Genomic DNA, 19,510 nt, shown 5'->3' with positions numbered 1-19,510 from the left:
TGTGGGCACACCAGGAAATACAGGTTCAGCTAGGAGTACATAAGCAGAAACGTATACATGTGCAGTTAACCATTGCAGACTAAATCCGCGTAAGCACGGAGTTCGATATAATCTCCATTCTCACCAGTCAATGAGCACCTTCAGTTAACGAGCATCAAGTGGACAGCCGATGTCAATAGCAATGCCCCGGGGACAATCACTCGTGCCGCAGAGAGACCTCCCCTTATACGCGAGAGGCACAACATGTGATCCCGCGTCATGTCCCTCGATTCACGTTAATTCACCACATTGAATTGAAATGAGATATGTAAATATATGTAAAGTTTCACTTCGATCTGTTCAGCCACTTCAGAGAAGACAATTTTTGAATGTTTAAAAAAAAAACAATATGGCTGCCAAATTTGTGACCGATGACGTCATCAATTTTTTTTTCTGTGGACAATTTTATCCTGAGATGACCCTCAAAAATGTTCATGCTGATCGGATGTGGCTTTCTACATATGCAATTATGACATCATACCGAAGGCACCTATGACGTTATAAAAAACCACACTCATTCCCCGTGAGGACTTGCTCTGTGCCAAGTTTCAATTTTTTCCTTTTTGCGGTTTCAGAGATGCAGAGGTCCAAAGTTTTTCCATTTTTCCAATACTAGTGCATGCCCGTACGTGCGTGGCCATAGATGCAAAAAAAAAAAAAACTTTCAAACCGCGTGCCAGAAACAACAACAACAACACAGGCCGTTCCTTCGCTCTCGCGTGCCCGTACGTGCGTGGCCGTATGTGCAAAAAAAAAAAACTTTCAAGCAACCACACAGGCCGTTCCTTCGCTGTCCTAAACGACGACTGGATTGGGGCATTGTGTTTAAGAAAATCGAGAAAGAAATCGAGAAAGTACAGTAAGTCGATAAATCGAGAAAGAATCGAGAAAGAATACAGTAAGTCGTCACTATCCGGAAGTCCGGAAGTTAAGTCCTCACTGTCCGGAAGTTCGTATATCGCAGTTACGATTATTCGCAATTTAGTTTTAATGGCCAATTATTCAATTAGCGCCAATGTATTTTGCCTTTTCGCAATGTCATCGCAAGGAAGAACACAAAGAGAAGAGAAGAGAAAAAAAATAAGAAGAAAAAAAAAACGTACGTGCAAAAACAAAAACAAACAACAAAAAAACAAAAACAAACAAAAAAAAAAATAATAACTTTCAAACAAACACACAGGCCGTTCCTTTGCTCTCGTAAATGACGACTGGATTGGGGCATTGTGTTTATCGATAAATGTGCATAAGAAATCGAGAAATTATTAGAATACATTAAGTCATCACTATCCGGAAGTCCGTACGTTGTAACCCATAATGGGGAATGAGGCTGAGGTTCTCTTCCCCATCGGCCACGCCTACGCAGCAACGTGTCTTGTCATTGGTTTGTAAATAAATGGCCATAACTTGGGAAGCACTTGTCCGATTAATATCAAACCTTGAAAAGGCACATCCACAGGGCCCCAGCAATATACCTGGTAAGTTTAAATTAGATCGGACCAGTGGTTGTCGAGAAACAGCGGTCACAGACACACACACACAGACACACACACACACACACAAACGCAAACACACACAAACACACACACACACACACACACACACACACACACACACACACACACACACACACACACAGACACACACACAGACACAAACACACACAAACACAAACACACACAAACACACACACACACACACACACACACACACACACACACAGACACACATTGCTGGAATTATAGATAGATAGGTGCCACACCACGTGACCTATGATGTCATGATTATCATGAAAACATTTGACATGAGAAGTCGAGCCAATGTTGAAAATTTTGTCTCAATCTGATAAGCGGTTGCAGAGAAAAACACTAAAGTTCTGTGCAGACAAACAAACTGACAGACAGACAAACAGACGGGCTCAAACCCAAACCATCTCCTCTGGCGAGGGTTAAAATTACATTCCCGAGGTACCTACACCTTCATATTTCTGCTCTGTTATTGGAAGCAAACATTTTCTGCTTACCCTAAGCTTGTACACTTCAAATGAGGGGGTTGGGGGAATGGGTGAGTACATGGTGCATAACAAGGTAAGAGGGAATTGGGAATGAAAATTCCCTCAGGCCTATTAAGCCATCCAGTTATGTGGAACCTACTTGTGGGCAAGAGTTTGAGGTGTAACTGTTACAGCTTCTACTCCTGTTATGAGTGTACTATCCAAGTTAAAAGGATTTTGGGAGCGTGCCAGCATTTGGGTGGTGTGAGTGACGTTCTAGAGAGAGGCCAGAGATGTTCCCCAGTGAGGCTAAGATGCAGGTAATCACTGACTGCTCTGCGTGGAGAGAGGACGAAGGGCTCTAGACATCATATGAACATGAGTGTTGTGACCCTGGTCACCACTATAACTTGTGAACCAATGAAGGGGTTTCAACCAAAGTTCGATTTCAACCAAACTGGGAAGAAGTGATGACTTGAATATGAAAATGAACCGATTACATTTTTCATTCAAAAGATTGAAAGATCAAAGGGCATGTGCCCTTTGAAAATTGTTTTGCAGACCATAGCTCGAATTAGAAGAATCTTGTGTTGTCTTCTACTGATCTCTCTCTCTCTCTCTCTCTCTCTCTCTCTCTCTCTCTCTCTCTCTCTCTCTCTCTCTCTCTCTCTCTCTCTCTCTCTCTCTCTCTCTCTCTCTCTCTCTCTCTCTCTCTCTCTCTCTCTCTCTCTCTCTCTCTCTCTCTCTCTCTCTCTCTCTCTCTCTCTCTCTCTCTCTCTCTCTCTCTCTCTCTCATCAAACGCAGGGGGTTGGCATCTCACATGGGTGGAGGCATATCCAGATACATTTGCATCCAATTCTATTTTGTAGGTTCTTTCCAGAACTTGATTCCCTTTGAAGAGTTAAGCATCTTGTAAACCGGGATTTTAGATCATGGCAGTGCTTTAAAAGCTGGAAAATTAAGGTAAATTGCATTGAGGATTCTGAAGGGAACACACACACTGTGCTTATGATGATGAAAACATTTTTTAAATAATATGCATGATAATATAAAACAAGAAGACGACATCGTGCAGAGCACGATACTCGCAACATCCATGTTGACAAAAAACAAATTTGGTCTCAAAAATAATTCGTTGGTTGAATGCAATGACTAAATATGGAACTCCTCTTCAAATTTCAAGTCAATCGGATGAAAATTGACAGTTTTAGAAATTCAGTCTATGTTGACCTTTTGGCCGATGTTGACCTCAAAATAATTGACTGGTTGAATTCAGTGACCCGATTTGCAAATCCTCTTCAAATTTCAAGTCAATGGGATGAAAATTGAGGATTTTAGAAATACCACCTTAGTTGTTGATCTTGGGCCTATGTTGACCTTTTGGTCAATGTTGACCTTAAAAATATTTGGCAAGTTGAATTCAGTGATCTGAAATATAAATCCTCTTTAAATTTCAAGTTAATCAGATGAAAATTGAGGATTTTTGAAATCTCACCTAAGTTGTTGACCTTTGGCCTATGTTGACCTTTTGACCTCAAAAACAATATGCTTCTTCCTTATGACAAACTCTACCATGTGGTGAAGTTTTGTCAAGATTGGTTTAAAATTTTGACCTGTAGGTGACAAACAGACAAACAAAATAACAAAATCCACTGACCAATGCATTTGAAAAATCTTCGATTTTGCAAACAATAAAATACAAGGTAGCACACTTGGTCACATCACCTTTATATCATAAATACTGAAAATTGTGCAACAAAATGTGAAGTTTTCTTTTGTATTCTCTTAGCACAATGGCAAACTGTTACGCATAAACCAGGTGAGTTTGATAGATGTCCAAATGAAAGGCAGGTGAGTTGAATGGATGTCTAAATGGAAGATGTTGAGTGAAGAAATTCCAAATGAAAGATGATGAGTGAGGGATGTCTACATGAAAGACAGTAAGTTTGGTGGACGGTCCACATGAACAGCAGGTGAATTGAATGGATGACAAAATTAATAGCAGTTGAATTTTCGGAATGTCCAAATGGAAGATGTTGAGCTTGATGAATGTCCCAATTAATGTGAGGTGGATGAGTTTGATCCATGTTCATACAGAGGGCAGGTGAATGTAATGGATAGATTTCAAAATGTAAGTTTAATGGCTTGTTGTTCCTGCAGATCATCGAGGCACAACAGAACAGAATGGAGACGATGACAGCTGAGTTTGCTGTTGAACTAGAGGCAAGATCTGGATCTTTTTTTTTCTCCTGGACTAACAAAGCACCTCAGCTTAAATTGCAGGCATTCACTTTCTGCCTTCATTAGTCAATCTTCGTATTTCTGTGTCTCAGTTTCCTTCGTAACACCAAACATAGCTGGAGCAGCTGTATAACCAACTAGCTGAAGTACCCGGCATTGTCAATTCAATGAAATACTGTAACAATTAAATTTCTTTTGTTGACAACAAATCACTACAACCTCAACCTATGATCTTCAGAACACATATAACTCGATTGCTCTCGGGGGGGGGGGGGGGGAAACCAGGCAGTATATAAGAACAATATCCCATCGAGGCCTAAAGGCCAATTATCTGAGGTGAATTAATTTTTATCCAAACATTGCCCGTGACCTTCCTCTGGATGAAAGAGGAGGCCATGCAAAGTTTGGTTGTACTGGTTCCTGCAGGGCCTAAATGCATAAACTAACAAACAAACAGACTTTCTTGTTTATATATGAGCAAACGGAGTACCCACCCAGACAGTGGATTTTAGAAATCTCATTCTAAAATCCAAATGAAAGGCAAATTAAAGTGGGTCGAGTTTGCGCATTATTTGCTGAAAAAAGTATAGTCTGTGTTTTGCAAGAAAACTATAGATGTTTGTGTGGTGTGCACTTAAAGGTCCCCTGACATGCAAAATAAATTTGTTATTTATAAATTAACTTGACCTTCCTAGAGAAGAAATCACCCATGTTTTTTTTTTTTTAATCAAAAATGGAATAATTAGAGCAATCTTTCGATCATTTCTGGAGCTATTCACAACTTGCTATGCTCAGCCCCTAAAAAAATGGACTTCAGCGAATCGCAGCGTGACGTCACATACAGTAACTCGCACAGAATGGATTGACTCGAGAGTCGAGATGTCGCGCGCCTTATACAGTACCTACAAATGCATTTTGCACATGTTAGTGCAATCTCTGTGATCGTCTTAATTCCAGTGATGGTTTCGCGAAAGTTTTAAAGAGTTTTAGCCGTACTTTCGAAAATGCCTGCAAGATGTATCGTAGCAGGATGCAGTAATACAAGCAAAGACGGTGTAAGCCTTCATGTATTCCCGAAAGATGATAATCGTCGGAGAATATGGACATCTAAAGTGAAGGTACTGCTTCCATTGGCTTGCTATTCATTAACATTTAGCCAAAATGCTGTAATAAAAGAAAAGGGGAAAAAATGTTTGCACAACTATGAAAGACAAATTTATCTGTCCTATTACACGGCCTCATAGCCTCGGGACTCTTACGCATTGACTTGTACATTGTGTGCATGCTCATACAAGTTACTTGTCAACTCTAGAGTCTAGACTAGTCCAATAAATCCGTCGTCTGTCCGACTCGAAAGATAAATCTGACGTGCTGTAGCTTTCTTTTATTATTCACTTTTCTTCATTGTTTTCTAATGGCGCTACATGACGATAGTAGGAATAAAATAAATAAAAATGCAACAGAACGTCAGATTTATCGAACTACTCGAGACAATTGTGTCACAAGGTGTGTTCTGCACACAAGTTTTCATCGTATCTGGACAGCGAGATTGCTTCGTTTTATGCGCGGAGAGATACGGCCGATGACATGTGCCGATGACATGATGACTTGTTTGTGATTAATTCGCCGTGGAGCAACATGTCCGCTGCGCTGCGCTATTCACGTCACCTCACTAAAATATTTCTGATATCTAGCAGTATGCAAGTCAAATTTACATTATTGAATTACGAATAGGATTTAGTCTAACCAATTGTTATTGCCAAGTCTTCCTTCGATGTCCTCCCAATCATCATGAACTCTGGGAATTTCATCGCCATTTTCCTCTGCTTGTCCTGCTTCGGGCTCGAACTGCAAAGGCCGTATTTAATTTCCAGCTGCCTGAACTTCACCTCCCGTGACTATGTTCTACCACAATTCTCCATGTGATTCAGACCAAAATCCTTCATTTCTCTCACACTCATTGTCGTTACCAGACAAGTGAAAGTCAATGTCATCCATTATTCAAAAACAAATGTTCGATTTTTTTTTTTAAAGCAGAAATGAACGAAGCGGTTCAGTCGACCAATCAAATGTGGAAACACACAGAAAGCCAATAGAATCATGTAGACCACCAACTCGAGTAATTTATGTGCAGCCTTTGTAATCTTGTAGTTGATGTCATGTGGGTTACGCCCCTTTCAGGAGAATTTTTAGAGGCGTTCCCGAAGACGTTTGTTTTTTAATTTTACATTTTACAGAATGAGTATTGTGAAAAAACATTGTCAAATCTGAAATCATGATGAAAAACTCTTTTAGGACATATATAAATGAAATTTATGTACTTTGGCATGTCAGGGGACCTTTAAAGGGTTCAAGATGGTCTATAAAGGGTACGTTCCAACAGTAGTTAGTGTCTCAGGGTCAAAAGGGTATAATCTCTCAAGCATGTGAAAAGGGTCTAAAAAGGTCAAAGTAGTCTAAAGCTCTAAATGGTCAAGAGTCCAAGCTGTTGAATCTGTCTGAAGGGTGGAAGGGGTCTAAATGGTGTTAAGGTCTAAGGGGTCTAAAGGGACTTAAGGGTACAAATTTCGAAAGGTTCTTGGGGTCTTAAAGGTATAAAAGCTCTTAAGGGTGAAGGGATCGAAAGTGTTGAAAGGGTCTCAAAGGTAAAAGGGGTCTTCAAGGGTCTGAGGGGTCTTTGGGGTGTAAAGAGTCTTTATGGTCTTTGAGGTTTTAAAGGGTCTTAGATATCTTTATAGTTATAGTGGTCGTAGACGTCGAAAGGGTCTTTAAGGGTCTATCTGGTTTGTGGTGTCTTAAAGGGTCTTTGGGGTCTTAATCAAATGGAAGACCAAGAAGGAACCCAAAGAAGTAAAGAGCAAAGATGAAAGATGGAGTCATCAGGAGGAACCTGGATATGATTTGGGTTTCAGCTGTGACTCCACAACCCACAAGGGTCTTAGAGGTTTTTAGGGTAATAGGGGTCTTATGGGTGTTTGGGGTATAAAGGGTCTTTTTTTTTTGTATACCTTGTCGAGGCTCGTATGAGAGCTAACACACAACTCACAGCAAGTGGGCATGAGATAAGAGGGGCGGGAGTGGAAGGGACAAAACAGTGGGGAACAGACACATTAGGTGTACTGTGGAAGGGAGAGGGATGGGGATGGGACGGGGAACATGGCGAAGAGAAGATGGACATTACAGGGACTTTCAGGAAGGAAAGCAGGGGAATTGAAGGAAGTGGGCTTGGGTGGATTATCAGGGGTAGAAAAGATTGAGGATTTGGATGGGGGAAGATAAGAGGTGGTGGTGAACAGCTGTTTTGAAAGCCTGGAGGGAAGAATGGGAAAGAATAGAGTGAGGAAGTTTATTCCAAAGGCGGGGAAAAAGAGGAATAAAAGAGTGAAGATGAGCAGTGATTCGTGATTTTGGTAGTTTTACCAGAAGGGGATTGTTGGCGGACCTTGAGCGCCCTGTGGAAATGTGGTGGGGACAAATCGCAGAGAGAGCAGGGGGGGGCAAGGTTGGAGAGGAGTCGGTAGAAGACAGAAAGACAACCGACCAACCTGCAGTGATTGAGTGAGAGGCCCAAAGACTCAGCTTCATTGCGGGAGATGCCGATGATCTTAAATGCCCTGGTTTCGATAGCGTGAAGCCGAGAAAGGTGGGAGGCAGAAGCACCAGCCCAGAGGGGAGAGCAGTACTCCATCAGGCTACGGACAAAAGCTTTGTAAGTGGTCAGGAGCTCAAGAGGGTCGAGGAAGGACTTTGCACGACGGAGGATTCCCAGTCGGCGACTGGCTTTTGAGGCGAGGTTGGAAATGTGACTTTCCCAGGAAAGGTCATGGCAGATAGTGAGACCCAGAAGCTTGAAAGAAAAGACTTCTTCCAGAGGATTGTTGAGAAAGTGGATGGGGGGGGGTTTCTAAACGGTCCTTTTGAAGAGACAAAGTGAGAGTGTGAGATTTGTCAGGATTGAAAGACATGTTCCACGTGTTGGACCAGTTTGTGATTTTATCCAGATCTGCAGTGAGCGAAGAAGCTGCTGCTTGCCGGTCTGAGGGATGACGGATGGTACGGCAGAGGGTGGAGTCATCGGCAAAGAGAAATAGAGGATTTTCCAGAGAGTCGGAGAGATCATTGATGAAAACCAGAAAAAGAACAGGGCCCAGAAAGCTACCTTGAGGAACTCCAGCCTGCACAGGAAGAGGGGATGAAAGAACTCCATTTAGGGCCACACGTTGACTGCGACAGGAGAGGAAGTCTGCGAGCCATGAGTGGAGATAGCCTTGAATACCATGGGAAGAGAGTTTGGTGAGTAGGGCAGGGTGCCAGACTGTGTCAAAAGCACGTGATATGTCCAGGGATACGACTCGGATTTCCTGTCTGGCATTGAGGACCTCCATCCATTGATGGGAGAGCAGAAGCAGCATATCCAGGGTAGAGTGACCTGGTCTGAAACCAAATTGATGATTAGAAATCAAGCCATAGGAGAAGAGGATGGATTTCATGTCTGAAGCGATGATGGATTCCATAACCTTGCTGATGATTGGGAGAAGGCTGATTGGTCTGTAATTACAGGGGTCTGTTTTTGCACCTTTTTTATGCAGGGCAGTGATGTTAGCAGATTTCCAAGCAGATGGCAGATGACCTTGGGCAAATGAGAGGGTGAATAGAACAGAGAGAGGGTGAGCAAGAGCAGAAGAGCAGGCTTTGAGGACACGTGGGCTGATGCAGTCTGGACCGGTTGCAGAATCTGACTCGAGGTTTGAAAGCAAGCTCTCCACCTTGTCAGGAGAAAAGGATACAGAGTCCAGGGACAGTTAGGTGCGACTGGGTAAAGTGGGTAGACATAGTGATGGGTTTAGGACACAAGATTTAGCTGCAAACACCGAGTTTAGACATTCAGCTTTATCACGTGTGGTATCAGCAGTGCGGCCATTTGAGGTAAGGGAGGGGATGGAGGGGGAACATACACCAGTAACAGATTTGATTAAACGCCACCAGGATTCTGAGGAGGGAGAGAGGTTTGAGAGTTCAGACTTGAGATGAGAAAGATGTTGTTTTCTGGCTCTCCTGAGGGTAGATACACACTTGTTCTGAGCTTTGTGGAAGGAACTGAGATTGTCCTCAGTTGGGTTTGCTTTCCATGAGGCAAAGGCAAGTTGTTTCAGGACAACTGCCTCGCCACAAGCTTCAGTAAACCAAGGGCGGAAGGAAGGGTAAGACAACTGAACACGAGAGGGGATAAATCTGTGCATGAGGGAGAGCAAATTTCTTTGAAAGAATTCCCAGGATGAGTTGATGTTTGAGAAAGTAGTAATAGGAGACCAGTCTGTCAGTTTGATGGCTGCTCGGAGACCCTGCCAGTCGGCTTGAGTGAAATGCCAGACTCGACGGCGGTGAGGTGGTTCTCTGATAACAGCCAGAGATATGTCCACTTTAACAAGGACGTGGTCAGAAGAACCGATTGGAGCGAAGGAAGAACAGCAGATATTGTCAGCGAAATTTGTCAAAATCAGATCCAGAAGAGATGGAGTACCATTGGTTGAGATCCGGGTCGGGAAGTTGACCGATTGAGTCAGTCCTAATGAGTCGCAGAAAGCTTTTGCTGAGGTGCCATGGCAGATGAGAGAGGTACCCACACCTAGCCAACTAGCGTGATGACAATTGAAGTCACCACATAAGAGGAAGAGAGAGTTTGGATGAGAAGATAGAAGATGGTCCATGTTTTCGGATAGTGAGGTGTAGATGGAGTCATCACTGTTAGGTGGACGGTACAGTACACATATAAACATGAGGTGGGAGTGGAGGGGAAGCCGAAGCCAGAGGTATTCCTGGGGGTGTGGGGGAGTGAGAGCAGTGCATGGAGAGTGAGGAATAGAGTCTTTGATGAAGAGAGCAACACCTCCACCAGGACGAGGCTCAAAGGGTCTAAAGGGTCTAAGGGTCTCATAGGGGTCTAAAGGATCTTTATGGTCTTATGGGTTATAGGGGTATTATGGATTTTTGTGTTGTATAGGGCCTTTGCGGTCTTAAAGGGGCTTTGGGGTCTTAAGGGTCTTCAAGGTCTCAAAGGGTATTTGAAGGTCTTTGGGCCCTCAGCAGTCTAAAGGGTTGAAAGCTTTAAAAGGTGCATTCAAATAGAACGTAATTGATAGACGTACGTGTAGTCAGGGTGCAACTAATGTTTAAACAGTATGTTATGAATAGACAGATACTCACACAGCTTCACGGATGGAGAGTCAGACAGACGGACCGTGTTTTTCATATATATGTATATATATATATATATATATATATATATATATATATATATATATATATATATATATATATATATATATATATATATATATATATATATATATATGCCTGGTGTTGGCTTAATGGTTAGGGTGGTGGGCTTAGGATCCGAGTATCCTGAGTTCAAATCCCACTCGGCTGTTGAATTAATACCAGGTGGGGTTGACTCTGCCTGTCATCCTTCCGAGGTCGGCAAAATGAGTGCCAGCATGCTGGTATCCTGTGTCGGAGTGGCGACCCGTCCAGGATTGTGCCCAATAGCCAAGGAGACTGCTTCGGCAGCACCAACGCTCTGCACAGAGTATGGTCCCAGTGGATGGATATATATATATGTATATGTATATATATATATATGTATATGTATATATATATATATATATATATATATATATATATACATATATGTATGTATATATATATATATATATATATATATATATATATATATATATATATATATATATATATATATATATATATATATATATATATATATATATATATATATATACCTGGTGTTGGCGCAGTGGTTCGGGCAGCGGCTTGGGATCCAAAGGGTCCTGAGTTCAAGCCCCGTTGGGCCACTGAATTAATACACCAGGGGGTTGACTCAGCCTGTCATCCTTCCGAGGTCGGCGAAATGAGTACCAGTATACTGGGCCGGTGTATGCCCCGGTTAAAATAGGTGTACCATATCCCTGTGTCGTAAGAGGCGACCAGGGTTGCGTCAGGAAAGGCATCCGGCGTAAAACATGTGCCAAATCACTATGCGCATCATACGGATGATCCGCTGTGGCGACCCCTAACGGGAGCAGCCGAAAGAAGAAGAGATATATATATATATATATATATATATATATATATATATATATATATATATATATATATATATATATATATATATATATATATATATATATATATATATAGATATATATTGTTGCGGATCCGGGGTGGCGGGATTCTCACCCGGTCCCTGGAGCCACACTCACCACCACCGTCTCCGGGGATCTATAACGCTGGCCGGCTCGGCACAGGCCTCGGGTCACGCGTCTTCAATCGCGATACCAACGTACTCCTTGTACCTCGCCAGTTGGGGAGATAGAACCCCCGGTTACAGACTGGTTTTGTCAGAGACCGAGCAGAGTCTACCAGTCTGTAACCACTTTGGTTTTATATGCCAATTGAACGGATCGTTCCTCAACGCGACACAAATTAATCCATAGCGGCAACTTCATAAGAATTAACCAGATTTATTGGGGAACATCAGGGATCACAACACAAGCAATAAACATGACAGTGGTTTTATTAACAATCCTCGACCCATTCTTAACTAGGGAACCACGGTCTACAGGTTTCGAGGGGGTCCCTACTGAGATATGCCTTAGACAACGTGCAGACAAAGACAGACAGACAAACAGCATGCATGCAGGACAAGACAGAGTACTTGGTGATGTCTCATTGACAAGAGGAAAGCGTCAAGAAGCACGAATGTCGCTCGTAACAAACAAGCGGGTGTCCACGGGTTTGAACTCCCAGCTCGAATGCGTCGCACGGCAAGAATGGCGGCGCAGTACTTTTCCTGCTCAAGTCACCGCGTGCGCATGCTCTCCTCAGTGCGTTCCGGCCCCACGCAATGTCGACGATGTGAGACCGCCAAATTCACGATGGGCCTCAGCCGACCTCTCTCGAGGTCCAGCATACAAATCCAGGCCTGGCCTGTCCTCCAGTCAAGGCCCAAATCGAGGTAAGAGTTCCACAGGCGGACCGACACCATGTCGAGCCGTGAGGTGAGTATGGACGGAGGCTCCACGGCCAGACGCAGGCTGAATCGGTCGATCACCTCCCCGTCCGAGTCGATCATCGACTCCACGTGCCGGCAACCTCTCAAAGTCGACTGCCGTTTTTTTACCGGCAGATTCCACACTGTCCCTCCTCCGTTCGCTCGCTTCCAAAACACGAGCAGCCTCTCAACCGACTGCAGTTTCCCCAACTGCCAAAACTGAGCCTCAACCTGAGGTCTTCGCTTTCGCTCTCCCTCGTTCCTTCATCGACACACGAGGACCGCCTCTCTCTGCGACTAACCGACCAAAGGCTCCGCCCCCTTCACGTCACCTCTTCTCCAGGCCACACCCCTCAGCTGACTGGGAGGGGCCTGTCATCCGTGATGGGAGGAAGAAGAGCGATCCCTCGTTTCACCACCGTATGAACACAAAAACAGTCTTTTACACCTCCCGACACACATGTTACGTCCATTTTACCACACAACCTAGCTATACATGCATTTAATGGGGGATCTGAGCTAATGCTATATTTAGTAGTCCAGTAAGGGCCATTTCCGTAACAATATACTGTATATCGATGGGCGGTGCTTGTAACACACAGACATGAACTGCGCTTCATGTATAAAGATTACTGAACACTGGTTAGATGATCTCTTTAGTGAATGCATATCTGACTAAGATTTAGGAACCTGACCTGCTCATTACACGATTACTCGAGAAAACCTATGTGCCACTGTTGCAGTGCCCCCCATGTATTACAGCAAAAATTCGAATTTGGAACTAGTACAGCCCACAATGGCCTGCATTATGAAAGGTGATGTAGGATCTTTAACGTACACACACAAATGTTAGCAAATGGGACAGCTGGCTTAATCGTTCTCTCAAATGACTCAATGTTTACTGATTTAAATCATCCACAGTGTGCAGTGATGGAGTTTCACCAAGAGGATAAACAATAGGTTCGTGTTCATTGAATAAGATCATCAGAGAAATGTAGAGGTTGTGTATGGAAATGTGGAAACAAACTGGCGAGGATAGCAAGCATGGTTAAAAACCTGCAGAACTATAATTGCACTATCCAGACACTCAAACCTTTGGACATCTGTCATTGCAATAGCAAAGACTTTTCATGACTTACATCTAAAAAAGGATAAAACTAGAACGGCTTTCGGTAGGGTGCATGCCTCCGCAAGGTTGAGCAGTTTATGTTTTGTATCCCACTGATAGGCCGGATCTGGATCCGGACCTGAACCAAAATCTAATCGGCTTGGTCTTGTCACCTAACCAACTCATCCACCTAGTTTTGTCATAACTCGTTCACAACTTTTTGATATATCATGCTGTATATAGTTTTGGCCTCATCACTCAATCGTGAAGAATCATTTATAAAAATTAAAAAATTCTTGTATCCGGATCTAGATTTGGATCTTCACCAAAATCAAATCATTTTGTTGTTGTTGTCACACAACCAACCTGTCCACCAATTTTTGGCCAAATACATCCATAATTTTTTGAGCTATTTTGTTGTACGTATATCATCTTTAGCCCTATCATTCAATGGTGAAGAATCAGTTTAAAATTCTCGGATCTGGATCCGGATCTTCACCAAAATCTAATCAATTCATCCGAGTCACACACCCAACCTGTCCACCAATTTTCGTCTGAATCCTTTTGTAACTTTTTGAGATATTCTGCTCAAAGACAAAACAAACAGACAGACAGGGGTGAAAACATAACCTTTAGTGGTGGAGGTAACGACTATATGAAATGAATAAACTTTTAGAATAAACTCCTGATTCCACTAATTGATTCCCCTTGTTCCGTGCAGAGGGAAAGGGAGAGAGAGTGCAGGGCACAGAACGAGGTGGTGGCAAAGTGTGAGGTGGAGGCCCATGTGCTGAAAGACCTCCAGGAGGTGATGATGGAGCTATTTGCTGGTGCCTCGGGCCTGCAGGTACTGAGGAAACTGCAGGTTGACCGGGAACAACAACAGTCTCCTGATCTTTCACTGTTACTTGGACTCAGCAGTGAGTAATTCAGATAGATATTTGCTTAATCGCTCAATCTTGGTCATTTGACGATTCTAATCTCACAGTCAAAGGTGTTCTACACATTCATTCTGTCATCTGCACTTTGCTACTCCTTTTATCGCTTTTTTATTTTTCAAAAAAATATTTTCTTTTTGCCATCAGCTTCCTTATCTCCATCTCCTTCCCTTTCATATCTCATTCACGTTTTCTTGTGTTCATTTTCACTCTGCAGCCACTGGTGAGGAGTCCACAACACTCTCGCCTTTGACCTCCTTTCCTGAGCTGCTGCCGGGACTGCTCGAACGAGCTCGGAGTATGCGGCATGATGTCGACACTCTTCGTTCCTCACTCGCTGATCATTATGCCCGTGAAATGGGGGATTCTTGCCTCGTTCAATGACGTCTTTTTACTCCTTTTATTGCATCTTGTTCTCGATGTCTGGCGTGGCACGGAGAAATCACATTTGCCTTTGAGTCGTTTGGTCGGGATTCTATTCTCGACACAACTGCAAAACCTGTCAGACTCGTGCTTCGCAGGCAAAAATTGTACCAAAAAAGTGTATACTCTCCGTTGGATGGGATGTTAAACTGAGGACACGTCTGCTCATATTGATTGTTGGTGGATGTAAAATATCCCACGGTGTCTTTCGATGCAGAGTCGGCGAGTGACCACCAGCAACATAGCCAAATGAAATTTTCTGCCGCAACCAGCTTCCAACGTTAGGCCTGACCGACCAGTTTGTGAAAAAAAATTGGGTCAACAACACATGCTTTCTGAGCTGCTGACCCAAAGTCATTCGGACATGGGGTAAGGAAGAAGAAGAAGAAGATTCATTTTTAACCGTGACAATACCATCATACCATCTCTCGATAGCCAGATTTAGATTCGTTTTATATGATGACTTGCCAATATTGCACGTGTTTGTTTTTTTAAACTATGAACTATTTGTTGATAATGTAAATATCTATGCATTTTTTTTTTAGGGATGGGGGATATTGTGGGAAGCGACGTTTATTTAAACGATGGGTAGCCAGGCACCTGCGGCTCCCACCACCACAGTTTGTTAACCGCAGAATGTCGGCTTGAATTATGTTTCAATGAAGAAACATGTTTATGATATTTATATTTTAACTATCCGCACAAATTTGTGAAAAATAATTTGTGCAATTTTCTGCACGTGGCAGCACACCCTCGTGCGCGTCCTTGCATTTGTTTGGTAGACACGGACTTTGATCCCAAAACCGGGAAGCTCAATGCGAGATAGCTGGAGCAGCTTCGAGAAACGACCCGTTTGACAATCATAGGCCATCCACGGAGCCCCCTTGAAATCAGGTAACAGTGTCATTAATGGCAGCTTTAAAAGGGAAGGCCCGCACTGAAGGCGTCTTCCACAAACATGCACTTTTTGTGACTTTGTACATTAACCTTTTCCTTTTTTTGCAGTGTTATCAGCAGGGCTACCTCTTACCGTAACCGTAAAGTGGTGGATGTGTGGAATATGTAGCAAAAAAGTATGATATATATATATATATATATATATATATATATATATATATATATATATATATATATATATATATATATAATCATACCGTAAGTGATACAGATAATAATGTGACTTCATCTTTTCCCACAAACTCACACAACTGCACTTTATTCTTTATTCATGCATATTTTAATTGAGACATTGTGTGCCAGTAACATAATGTAAATACTGTACTTATAATGATGTGAATATTGATGATGGCAATAAAAAAAACAAAGAACTGCGATGCAGTGGACGAAGTCATCGCAGCAAATCAGCAACAGGTGTTTGTACCTTTTGATGGAGCTTCCACCTTTACGAGACAACCCGGTCGGTGTGCATCGGTTGAAACGCTTTGTTGCCAACAGCAACTTCTGTTGACTTTTGTTCATCGTAGCCGATTCGTACCATTCATGGAGTAGTATTTTGTGAGTGTGTAGACTTAAAAGAAAAAAAAGATTGTTTCCTTGATTTTAAGATTCATCAGGTAGCCTTGGTTCACGAAAGTTTGACGTTTACACATTTCTTTAAGCAAAGTAAATGTATGGCTCTTTTCATGATCCTGTCAGGTGAACGAGCAAACCATCCAGTTGGTTATTTTTTAAAACTTTAAAAACTCGTTTTAAATTTAACACAAACTGTCCCTTATACCAACCTGTATTCTTTTCTTATTTGGGGACATTTCCATATATAGGTTGATTAATCCATCTATTTTTTTTTTCACATTAACAACTAATCATGTGATGTTACCAAGCGGACATGTCTGCAAACAGGAACTATTTGAAGAAACGATAATTTCAGCGTCATAGTGCGTTTTCTAATAGCAGGCTGGCAAACCTTTTGAAATAGATCTGGCACCCCACCTTGATTTCCAACCTTCCTGTTTATGGCATCTAAGGCCACCTCCTCTCATGGATTACTAACTTCCTCCACTCCCTTTGTCAGAGTGTCGCTCTTAACAGGATCCTCTCATCTCCTTTTAATCCCTAATTAAAAGCCAGCTTGCAGACTGAGCATTCTCCATCACTGCAAGTCATTGTTTGAAAATTCAGTCGACTCACAGTCCACAAAGCATTTGTCTGTATCTCAATGAAGACTTGCTGTCCTCTTTGGGCTCACACTCCAATATCACATCTGTTGGATTCTGTGGAATCGAAAGCTCTCAAAATTATTAAATTTGTCCCATGATGAGGCCGAAGCACAAAGCCTGTTACCCTCACATCGCATAAAGGTCTCACCTCTCTTCCGGTCTAGGAACCTCTGCACGCTCTCTCTCTCTCTCTCTCTCTCTCTCTCTCTCTCTCTCTCTCTCTCTCTCTCTCTCTCTCTCTCTCTCTCTCTCTCTCTCTCTCTCTCTCTCTCTCTCTCTCTGCCCCCTGACCCTCCACAGTTACTCCAGTATGCACACTGGGTCTCCCATTTGCTGACATCAGTTGATAAACGTTAAAGATCCCAAGATATCTCACAAAGAGCATGTGAGCTGTCGCCAGCACCCTGACCAAATTACAAATTCCCACTCTAATGTACAAGAGACCCTGCATCAGGGACACACCCATCCCTCCCAGCACAGCCAGTTTGAGTCCTCATGTAATCAGTCGATTTCTAAATGTTAAGAGTGATTTGAAAACAGCTCTAGAATTGACTCAAAGTGTACAATCCAAATTTACATGTTGCCACTGAATTTTTGGGAACCTTGGTTCAGGTGTCCATTTAAAACATATTCCCACCTTACATATAAATGTCTATTTTATAGGCTGCAGATTGTCAAAACGTCAATTCAAAATAGCTTAATATTGGTAAAGATGTGCAAGGGACATATAACTGTTAATATACAGCAAATGTGGTTCGGGTGCACATTTCCTGACTCGGCATCATATCATATGAAAATCTTAAAATTAGATTTTCACTAGCCTTAAATATGTGTAAACATCTACCAAATAATTTGAGTCACTTACAGGACCTTTAGAATAAAAAAAGGATTATGTGTCCAACCAAAAAAATTGCATTGATATAATGGGCCACATATATTACGTGAGGATGTGACTGAATGGAGAAGTTGTTATATTTGGAATCTAGAACGGCACTCGGTAGAGTGCAAACCGCCGCCATGCTAAAACCGTGTCCCCACTGATAGGCCGGATCTGCATGCGAACCCGAACCAAAATCTAATCGGCTTGTTCTTGTCACCTACCCAACTCATCCACCAAGTCTTGTCATAATCCATGTATAACTTTTTGAAATATCATGCTATGTATCGTTTTTGGCTGTGCCTCTCAATGTTGAAGAATCACTTAAAATTCGAGTTTCCAGATCCAGATCTTCACAAAAATCGAATCAATTCGTACTTGTCATACACCCAACCTGTCCACAATTTTTTTTTGTGTTGGCTGAGCAGATATGCGAGATGTTAACGGATATTTTCAATAGTTCCCTAGAGTCAGGACTGGTACCCGAGAATTGGAGAGTTGCAAATGTAACACCATTATTTACAAAAGGATCCAGAGAAGAATTGGGAAACTATAGACATGTTAGTTTGACTTCAGTGGTGGGGAAGGTTGTTGGAGACATTGATTAGGGACCAGATGAGGAACCATTTAAATAAATACAAATTAAATAAATGTAGTCAGCATGGGTTTACCAAAGGTAGTTCCTGTTTAACAAATCTTTTAGAGTTCTATGAAGCAGTGTCTGATTTGGTGGATGAGGGAAAAGCAGTGGACATAGTATACCTAGACTTTAAGAAGGCATTTGATAAGGTACCATTTCAGGGGTTGTTAGCCAAAGTGAGGACTTGTGGAGTGGCTAGTCAGGTAGGTAATTGGATTGCAAACTGGCTTTGAGTGGTAGGAAGCAAAGAGTGGCTGTGAGCAGTGGGATGACTTGCTGGGAGGATGTAAGTAGCGAGGTACCTCAGGGATTAGTACTCGGACCATTAGTATTCATTATTTACATCAACGATTTGGATAATGGGGTAAAGAGTAGGCTTTCCAAATTTGCAGATGACACAAAGCTTGGGGGTAAGGTGGATAGCAGAGGGGGTGGTGATCAATTCAGGAAAGTATTGATACTTGCATAGATTGGGCAAAAGATTGGCAGATGGAATTTAACCTGAACAAGTGTAAGGTGTTTGGGATGGGAAAGAACAATGAAAATAGAGATTACAGGACGCAAGGGGTAATTTTGGAGTGTGTCACACAGAAGGATCTGGGAGTGGTAATAGATATGAGAGGTAAACAAGCAGCACAGTGACAGGCAGCGAGAGGTAAGGCAAATAGGGTTTTCGGCTAAATTCAGAGCAGGATCATTCATATGCCTGGTGTTGTCTTAATGGCAAGGGTGGTGGGCTTGTGATCCTCGGATCCTGAGTTAAAATCCCATCTGGCTGTTGAATTAATACCAAGTGGGGTTAACTCGACCTGTCATCCTTCAGAAGTCAGCAAAATGAGTGCCAGCTTGCTGGTATCCTGTGTCCAAGTGGCGACCTTTCCAGGATTGTGCCCAATAACCAAGGAGACTGCTTAGGCAGCACCAGTGCTCTGCACAGAGTTTGGTCCCAATGGATGGATGGATCATTTATAAATCAAAAGAGGTGGTGTTGACATTGCACAGAAATTT

General features: G+C 42.5%; 1 protein-coding gene across 7 annotated transcripts in view; it reads left to right on the top strand.

Moving 5' to 3' along the window:
- LOC147034366 (centrosomal protein of 85 kDa-like) overlaps positions 1-16,172 on the top strand; it is a 167,196-nt gene extending 151,024 nt beyond the window's left edge. For all 7 annotated transcript variants that reach the window (XM_085881550.1, XM_085881534.1, XM_085881557.1 and 4 more), the window contains 3 exons: positions 4,191-4,253; positions 14,169-14,367; positions 14,603-16,172. In XM_085881550.1, the coding sequence (XP_085737676.1) occupies positions 4,191-4,253; positions 14,169-14,367; positions 14,603-14,769 (429 nt within the window). In that variant the 3' untranslated portion in view covers positions 14,770-16,172. The remainder of the gene's footprint in view (positions 1-4,190; positions 4,254-14,168; positions 14,368-14,602) is intronic.
- Positions 16,173-19,510: the final 3,338 nt, after the last annotated feature.

This window comes from Eptatretus burgeri, chromosome 1 (genome assembly GCF_056783735.1).
Source record: "Eptatretus burgeri isolate ZD-2024b chromosome 1, Ebu_testis_v1, whole genome shotgun sequence".
Taxonomy (NCBI): domain Eukaryota; kingdom Metazoa; phylum Chordata; class Myxini; order Myxiniformes; family Myxinidae; genus Eptatretus; species Eptatretus burgeri.
The sequence above is the reverse complement of the archived record's forward strand: the minus strand, read 5'-3'. Positions and strand labels throughout refer to the sequence as shown.